This window comes from Melospiza melodia, chromosome 6, assembly GCF_035770615.1.
Source record: "Melospiza melodia melodia isolate bMelMel2 chromosome 6, bMelMel2.pri, whole genome shotgun sequence".
Taxonomy (NCBI): Eukaryota; Metazoa; Chordata; class Aves; order Passeriformes; family Passerellidae; genus Melospiza; species Melospiza melodia.
Window position 1 is genome coordinate 61,945,883 of NC_086199.1, and position 8,956 is coordinate 61,954,838.

Here is an 8,956-nt window from a genome sequence, read left to right on the forward strand (position 1 = left end):
GCAGCAAGTGTGACTGCAGCAGGTCCATCCTTTCTCTTTTGCTCCAAGGAGACAACCTCCCACCCGTTCTGCCAGCAGTGACCTTTTCTTTCTCCTTGGAGGAAGCTGCTGAGTTGTGAAAGAGCTGCAGTGGTGTGACAGCCTTGAGAAACCAGAAGTCTATCAGAGGAGGGGGGATGCTGGTGGCCAGTGATAACCGCCCATGGTGCAATGATAACTCGGGCAGTTGGCTGTGCTTGCCCTCCACCCGCCACAAACAGAACGTGGGAAAACCATCCCCTCTCAGAGTGGGGATGTGAAAGGCAACAGCTCACCTCGGTTCTGCAGAGATCCCCCCAAACCTGCCTGCTCACCATGACACAGAGGCTGGTCACCAGCAGCTGGCACTTGGTGGTCCTCATCCTGCACCTCAGTTCCATGGCAGCTTGTCCCCAGAGAGAGCAGGCCGTTGGTCCCTCCAGCTCGTGATAAAGCCTGGGTTTCCACCAAAGGGAGGCATGGCCACAGTGGGGCCTCTCAGGAAGTGGAGTCCCCACCACGTGCTGATGCACCTCCTCCTGCCTGATTATTAAATCCTCTTCAGGGCAGTCACCTTCTGCACAGGCCCTCAGTTAGCTGCTGTCAGCTCCCACACAGCCAGCTGGGGAAGAAGGAAAAGCATACAGAGAAATAACTTTTCATGGAGTTTGGAGCAAAGCTCCTTTAAAAAATAATTAAACTGATTATTCAACAGTCAGTGTCAAAATATTCCAATTTTGATTTTCACTAGGATACAGTTTTGCGTAATGAATATTGTCCATAACATTTTTTTTCATAAAAGATATAAATAATATTTTGTAAAAACATACAAGAAAACACTATTTAAAAAAATAACCTACTGTTTAAAGAAGAGATTAAACCCCCAAACAGATCTATGTAAGAGTCTTCTCTCCCCATGTAAAAGCACCACATGGCAATAACCTTTGGCTGAGCCTATTAGAACTTGCATTTGCAGATAAGGGAAAAAACCACATTTGGTAGTATTTTATTCAGGAAAATGGTTATATGGACATATAACCCCCAGCTCAGGAGGCCCTCACTGTCTGTGGACATTTTAACTCTTCCTTTCTTTTCCCCTCTCCTAGCATTGAAGACTCCATGGACCTGTGACTGCAGAAGACTCGGGTGATTTCTTCAAAACCAGCTGTCTCCTGAATGCATATTTCATAAAAGTAAATCGCAAAGAAATCTCAAGAAGGATCTGGCCAAAGTGAGCCTGAATGACTGACTGCCTTAATTATCCTTCCTTTTGGAACCAGACTGGTGGAGAACAGGTGAATAATTGCATTCCCGACAGGTGGCAAACAAAGGGAGTAAAAAAGTAAAACCATCCCACAACAGTAACTGCAGTAACAGGAAGATGACAAAGAAGGAGGAGAGGAGTGAAAAAAGGAAGGAAGATGAATTTTGTAAAACAAAGAGAAGAGAAAGCAAGTTGCACAAAGCCATGAGCATGGGGAAAAGCATGTTATGATTTTCTGACTATGTCATTAGCTTTCTTGCAAGTTTTCCTGCAGATCATCTTGGTTGCAGCCTCCCCAGACACCAGTGAGAGCTGCCAGAGCCAGTGCCAAAACCAGGTATCCCCATGGCTCATGGGTCCCTGCCCTGCTGCCCAGGAGGAGACATGAGGTACCCATGTGCAGACAGAGACCTTCCTCCTGTGGCCACCAGCTGGAGACCACCTGAGGAAAACCAATGGATAGACAGCAGGGCAGGAGGGCATTGGGGAGAGGACAACAGGCTGGTGAGGCAGCTGATGCCAAGCCACCCACGTTTAGGAGCTGGACCCCTGGGAACAGACCAGGTGGGGAAAATGCCTTAACACTGTAAGAGTTAGGATTGCATCAGAATTCAGAACTGTGGGCACCCATCACTTCTTCTGGTACCAGAGGACACACAGGGGTGTTGTCACCGGCATTTTCAAGGGGAAGGATCCCTGGTACAAAAATAAAAGAGCTGGCCGACCGGTGGAGTTTCAGGTTAAATCTGGAAGGGCTGCAAGCAAGTATGAGCACAGGTCTGTGTGTAACACCAAGCCACGTCAGCCCAGCCACGAGCGGCAGTCACCGTGTCACCTGCCCTGAGCACACCCAGCGTCTGTTTCACAGCGGCTGACACGGGAAAAAAAAACCATGGAGCCCGTCTCCGTTTCCCCCTGGATCCCACTTCCTTCCCCAATCCTAAACAGCTGCCACCGCAGAGACCTGTGCGAAGCCAAGTCTCACACTAGAGGTCCCCACAGGCCAGCAGAACCCTTTCCCGAAGGGCGAGATAATCGACGTGAGCTTTCTGAAGGGAATTTCCCTTCTCAGTTCCATAAAAGTCTCCCCCGTTCCTGCAGAAGCCTCGCACCTCACGTCCACCTGAGAGGTCCCCAAATCGTCCTCTACATGCCTTGCAAGGGCTGCTAGTTTTCCCACAAAAGATGTTCTGCCTCCTTTTGTCTCCAGCTATAAAAACGGGTACTTTCACAGACTCACGGAGCTCTGAAAGCAGGTCTGTAACTTCAAACGCCTGTGTTTAAACAGCTCCTTCCTCTGTTTTGGTTGAAAATTACTATTCCTGAGTAGCTTGACCATGTCTTCTGATGCTTCTCCCACCTGCAGTGCTTGGTGCCTGCCTTTGTGCCCACCCTGCCTGCTGGGCTCAGGCGTGGAGGGCTTTTCTGCTGTTCTTTTTTTCTCTCTCTTACCTTCTATCCCATACAGGTATGCTTTGAAAGTTTCCTGTTTGGGGCACAGCATATGTGGATTTCTAACATCACAAAAATAACAAGAGCAAAAGGAGTTGCTACCGCACATTCATAAAAGCCAGAAAGAAAGTCACTCCCTCATCCAAAAGAAAGCAGGGACATGAGTAGAGCTGGGGTATTAAGATGTTGGGCTGTGATTAAGGAAGGCACATTTGGCACATGGAAGGGCACTGCTGAAGGGAGAACAGGGGACTCTGTGTGCTCATCCTACCTGTGCCCATCAACAAGGTGAACTGTGCAACACTACACCTTCTATGGGATTAAACTTCTTCTGGGTGGCCTGTTGTTGGCAGACACCTGCCTCAGCTGGCACACACCTGCCTCACTGCCCAGAGAAGTGAGAAGCAGGTTGTCCCTTCAACCTCATTCCAGTGGGAAGAGAGGCAGGCTGGTGGCATGCCAGGGAATCACTCTCACAGCCAGCATGCGGGCTGGATGGCAGCATGGCTTTTCCAGCAAGACTCGGCCTCCTGCCCACCCTGGCAGGTTTCATTGAGTGATTCCCTTTGCAAAAGCCCAACTTATCACTCCCAAAAGCGGTGCAAAAAACACAGGTGACCACAGCTCCTGCCTGTGGCCTCCTCCCTTATCTCTGGTTATCAGCTGGAGCATGGAAATATGGTAGTGAGTCTGAAAATACCCCAGGGAGCACAGGTGCTCTCTTTCTAGCCTTGTGGCAGCTTGCAGATTTCTGTTACGAAAAACCTCATCCCCAGCTGCATGGGTCTCAGAGGGATGTGCAATCTCATCCAGAAGGGAAGGGTTGATTTTAAAAAGGGAACAAAACCAGATCATATTTTTTTGCAAAGCTATAAACCCCCAACCCTCTTCTAAGCTGGAGGGAAATTATGCCCACCCTGTCAGAGAGATGTTCTGAAAGTGCTGGGGGATTTGATGCGTTAATGCTGCATGGGTTGAACTTGGGACACTAGACACGAATGGAGAAGAAGAAGCTGAATTCATCCTGATGCTTTCTTGCCATCCACTTTTCTGGCTCTCGTTCCATCAGTGCAGCCACCAGTGATGGAACAGCAGCACCCCAGCCTCAGCTGCTTGAACTCTGTCAATGCAGCAGGGAAGAGAAATTTCCCCCTTGGCTTTGGGGCACTGCTACTCATGCTCCTGAGAAAGGATGGGCTGGAAGCAAGAAGGAGGATTTCCCCCAGGAGCCAAAGTCACACCCATCATCCAGGCAGGACACACCTGTGCAGGTCTCTGCTGCCTCTCAGAAGCCTCCTCTTTTTCCAGCCCACAGCACCACTGGGGAAAATACCTCTCCTCCACAGCAGAAAACAGCTCCAAATGTGTCAGATTTACAAGTGTCAGTGGCTCAGCCCATTTGGTCCCTCAGCCACTGCCCGTAACACGGCTGGATTCACCCTAGAGCTGGCTCGTAAATAAACATGTCCGTATCAAAGCGCAGCGCAGCCGTGGGGATGCTGGGAGGCCAGGCAGACCTCACAGCCTGCGCCTGCCTTCCCGGCACATCACAAGGATGCATTGTAAAGGCTGCTTAGCATTCATATAGCACAGACACACAATCAAAGCTAAAAATCAACTTTTAAACCCAGGGCCATCTCCTTTCAAGAAAGGAAAGAGAGGAGGAAAGGGGGGGATGCTGGGCTTTGCCAAGCTTCAGATGCACCATACAACTCCACTGTGAATGGAAACAGGGCTGGCTGGAGGCTTCATTGGAAGGCACAAAACCAGAGAGAAATCATAATATTTCCAAAGCACTTCTTTAGTTATTATTATTTTCAAAGTGTGTCCCAGAAATCCTCTAGTGATTCCCAGGCAATTTAAAATTATTGTAGGTGAACAAATAAAATGTCAGAATAGTTATTAAAAATAGTTCATCAAGACAGGGAAATATTACATTGGAAAAGAGCATAAGCTGAAGGCAGGGAGCTCCCTTCAAAGAATAAACTCAAATGAACTTCTTTCTCCACTGAAAGTGAAAGAACCATACTCATAGCTCTAAAGCACAGTGCTCTACTCAAGTTAAATTATTTTTTCTTTTTCACATGCTATCTAATTGCACACAATAACTGCCCAGGAGCCAGCTGTGTGTGAAGACACAATGCCCTGCCCCATGTAGCCCTGCTCCTGGCAGAACCAGTGTGAGCACAGCCCAGCCTGGTAAACAGGCTCACCAAGAACAGGGCTGCTTAACTGCCCATCATCCTTTATTTCTCACATTCACCCTCTCAAGCTTTATTGCAACTGGACCTCCATTGCTTTCCACTGTAGTCCTGAAAGTTTTGGTAAAATACCCTAAAAATCTCATGTCAGCTGGCTGTAATGCATGGGTGGCACCAGGACTGACCCAGCACCGCACCTGCAGCCTTCCTGCTGACACACGTGCCAAGCCAGGGGCAGCGCTTTGCTCTCACCTTTGGCAGATGCAAGAACTAACATGTAGTGTAGAGGCCCTTTCCCTTTCCCCTGAGCATCATTTGGCCACCTTGCAGCCCGCTGGCTGAACCCACATGGAGCTAAAAGGTGTCCACACCAACCATGTAGTTACCATTTTTGCCTCACCTGCTCCAGGAGAGGAGAATTTCTTCTCCCCAGACTCTGGGGATGGGTAGCACCTTGCTGGATGCTCTCTCTCCCCAGATTATGATCAGGAAGTTGATTGTGAACACAGACAGTGTTTAATGATGTCTTGTTCTACTGGATCCTTACATAGTCATTAACTTTATAAAGAGATTTCGAAGGAGATTGCATTTGTCTGAGTACAAGATGTACCTACCCACCTACCTTCCTGCAGACTGTTGGGAAGCCAGCTGCACTGCTAGGAAAGTGCAAGCACTCGCTGTGTGCTGTGCTCAGGCCCAGACCCGATGGCCACATCTGGATAGAAACATCAGCAGCCCTGAAGCCAATTTGGACAAGTTAAGCTCATCCCTGAGCTGAGTGTAGAATCTCTGTGGCTGGAGGCTGCCTGCTCTCCCTTGAGACTGGGTGTGCTGGTGTGCGTTACTAATGAAAAAAATTCCCTGTAGCTATTTCTGTATGATAAAAATCCAGTTATTACTCTTGAGTGTGGCACTTCGACACAAAAGGCTTTCTCTTGAAAAGTTTCAAGGGCAGAAGCTTCCCCTTTCCTGTGTGAAAGGTTTTCAACAGAAAATTAGAGACGAGGTAATAAAAGAACATCAGTATTACTCCACTGAAATGATGCTCCTACTGACTAAGCTACATCTGACAGCGAGCACAAGGGAAGCCCCTTGCTCCAGCCAGGGCAGTTTTGCAGATGCTGCAGACAAATGCGTGACATGGCCTGAGCTGAGCAAGCAACCTGTGCACTCCCAACAAGGCACAGGCTTGCACTGCTGGGATGGGAATCCACCAGGAAAAACACTCCTGCCTGCACTGCGTGCCATGAGCTGCTCCTCTCAGGTCAAGTCCTTCAGGGAAGCTGTAGGGCTGCTCATTGCTTTGCCCCCAGGTCTACAGCACAGCCAAGAATGTCTCGGGAACTGCTGGATTTGGGTGCTAGGGCTCCTGCATGTTTGACTACCAGAAAATCAAAGTGCTCACAGGATCCTTACTGTCAGGAATTTCAGCTCGGCTGCCTGTGACACTGCAGTGGGGCTGGTTCCTTCAAGCCGCTGCCATTGCAACCAATCCCCAGGGAAAATATTTCTCTTTGAACATAGTGGAGCCTTGCTGCTCCCCAGATACCCCACATAGGTACAAATAAAAGCCCCCTCTGTGTCACATCAAGGAATAATGGATAGGCTTTTTGAACTACCATTTTTGGCTCAGATACACCTGAGCACCAGGAGCAATGTGGTTCGGGGCAGCCAGGGGAATACAGACCCTTTGATATCCAAATCGCGCTGCAGAGCCTTGCTGGCACCTGTCCATGTGATGACACATCCCCACCACCAAGTTGGTGCCAAAGACACCAGCTTGGAGCATTTTCCTGACATTGGGTTATGTTCGCCCCCAAAAAGTGAAGCCCTGAAACTGAACTGCCTCACACCGTTGGATTTATTTTTTTTTAAAGGCTGGGTGGGAGCAAAGCCCTAAGGACAGCTCATCCTGAAGCTGTGAGAGTGGACACAGCGCCAGGGCAGTGGGTTCACGTAGCTCCCCCTCCATCCATCTCGTTTATTTCGCAAAACACCATGCAAGTTATTTCTTCCCACGAGTTCCCAGGACTCCAAGGGGACGCTCCTTTGTTCTCCCAGCTATCAGAACGCACCTTACCCTCCTGCTCTTCCCACAGGAGCTGGAAGAAAGGCCTGCTTGGTGGAGAGCCAAGGAGGATTGCCCGGCATGGCAGAGGGAAGCCGGACTGCAACCCCCGAGCTACAAAAACTTTGCATTTTCCTTCTTGCCCCCGTGCCTTTATCCTTGAAACTCCCATTGAAGCCCAAAAAGCCGGTCTGTGGAGAACCGCTATGGCAAGAGGACCCACGCCATTACTATAAATCTTTGTTACTGTACATTTTTGTGGATGTACCAAAGCGGAGCCCCGGTGTGTCCCGTCTGTTTGTCAGGCAAGCACCGACCGGCGGCCAGGCGCGGCACTCTGCGCTCCGCAGGGAAAGCCAGCCCTGGGAGCAGCGGGGCTGCCGGGCCGCCGCCATCCGCACACCGGCACCGCGGGGCAGCGGCCTGGGCAGGGGGCGGGCTGCGGGCACGCCTGAAGGGACCGGACCCGGGCCTCCGCCTCACCTGGGGCAGCGGGGAGCCCCGGCTGCTCCCGAGCGCCCGCCGTGAGGCGCTGGGGAGGCGGGGCGAGAGTGCGGCCCCACCCCCGAGTAATAATAAAAACTAAATTAAAATAAAATGTTAAAAAACTGCCCGGGCAGGGGCGGTGATTTGAGGGGAGGGTTGCAGCGGGGCCGCGGACGGCGGTGTGTGTGTGTGTGGGTGTTTGTGTGGGGGTGTTTGTGTGTGTGTGTGAGGGGAGGGGGGGGGCCGCTGCCGGCTGCCGGCGGCGCCACGCGCCGGGCGCGCGCGGGGGCGGGTGCGCGCGCGGGGGAGGGCGCGGGCGGGGGCGCGGCGGCGGCGGGCGCGCGTGGCGCGGCGTGCGCGGCGCGTGCGGCCGGCGGGGGCCCGCGAGCGGCGGCGGCGGCGCGTTGATAAGGGGCCGGCCGGCAGCGGGACTCGCCGCAGAGGCGCGGAGCGGCGGCGGGAGAGCACGGGCATGGGGGTGAACTGCCCCGCGCTGCCCACCCCCGCCTCCTTTGCCTCGCTTTAAATCTAGTTTTGAGATTTTTATTTTAGTTTTGAAGTTTTGGTTGTTGGTTTGTTTTTTGTTGGTTGTTTTTGGTTTTTTTCCGCCCGCCGCCACCGTGGCCGCCCGGCGATGAACGGCGGGGCTCTGCCGCCGCTGCCCCCCGCCGCAGCCCGCGGCCGCCGGCGGCCCGCCTCCCCCGAGCTGCTGCGCTGCAAGCGCCGCCTGGCCTTCGCCGCCCTGCCGGGCACCGGGGCGGCGGCGGCGGCCGCCGTGGCCCGTCGGAACGAGCGGGAGCGCAACCGCGTGCGGCTCGTCAACCTGGGCTTCGCCGCTCTCCGCCAGCACGTCCCCCACGGCGCCGCCAGCAAGAAGATGAGCAAGGTGGAGACCCTCCGCTCCGCCGTCGAGTACATCCGCGCCCTGCAGCGGCTCCTCGACGAGCACGACGCCGCCGCCTCTTTCCCCGACGGCCGCGGGCGGGTGCCCGTCGGGGAAGTTGGCGGCGGCGGCGGCTACTCCTCCGCTTCGCCCTCCTTCGCCTCCTCCGCGCCCGGCTCGCCGTGCTCCTCCGAGGAGAGCGGCTACGACGTGGCGCTGAGCCCCGAGGAGCGGGAGCTGCTGGACTTCACCAGCTGGCTGGGGAGCTACTGACACGGCGGGAGGTGAGGGGCTGCGCAGGGGACGGGGCGCCGCTTCCTGCCCCGGCGCTCGGGGCAGCGGGGCACGAACCCACCGCGCCTCTCCTCACGTCTCTCCGCTCAGCCCGCAGCGCATCGGCACCCGCGGTCCCGGCGGCGGCGGCGGCATCCCCCGAAGGTACTGACCTCCACCCCGGCGTGGCCCCGCTGGCTGCTCTTCTCGCCGGGTTCAGCCGTCGTCTTGTGGCTGTGGAAAGTGCAATGGGGTAGTTGAACTGCGGGGTCCCGCTCCTTGCGCGGGGACAGCGGCTCCGCCTGCCCGCC

At 53.8% G+C, this 8,956-nt stretch overlaps 1 protein-coding gene across 1 annotated transcript; it reads left to right on the top strand.

The window, feature by feature from the left end:
• Window positions 1–8,123: 8,123 nt before the first annotated feature.
• On the top strand, window positions 8,124–8,645 carry ASCL2 (achaete-scute family bHLH transcription factor 2). Its single transcript, XM_063159472.1, has one exon. The coding sequence runs from the start codon at window positions 8,124–8,126 to the stop codon at window positions 8,643–8,645; it is 522 nt and encodes a 173-aa protein (XP_063015542.1).
• The last annotated feature ends 311 nt before the right edge of the window (window positions 8,646–8,956 follow it).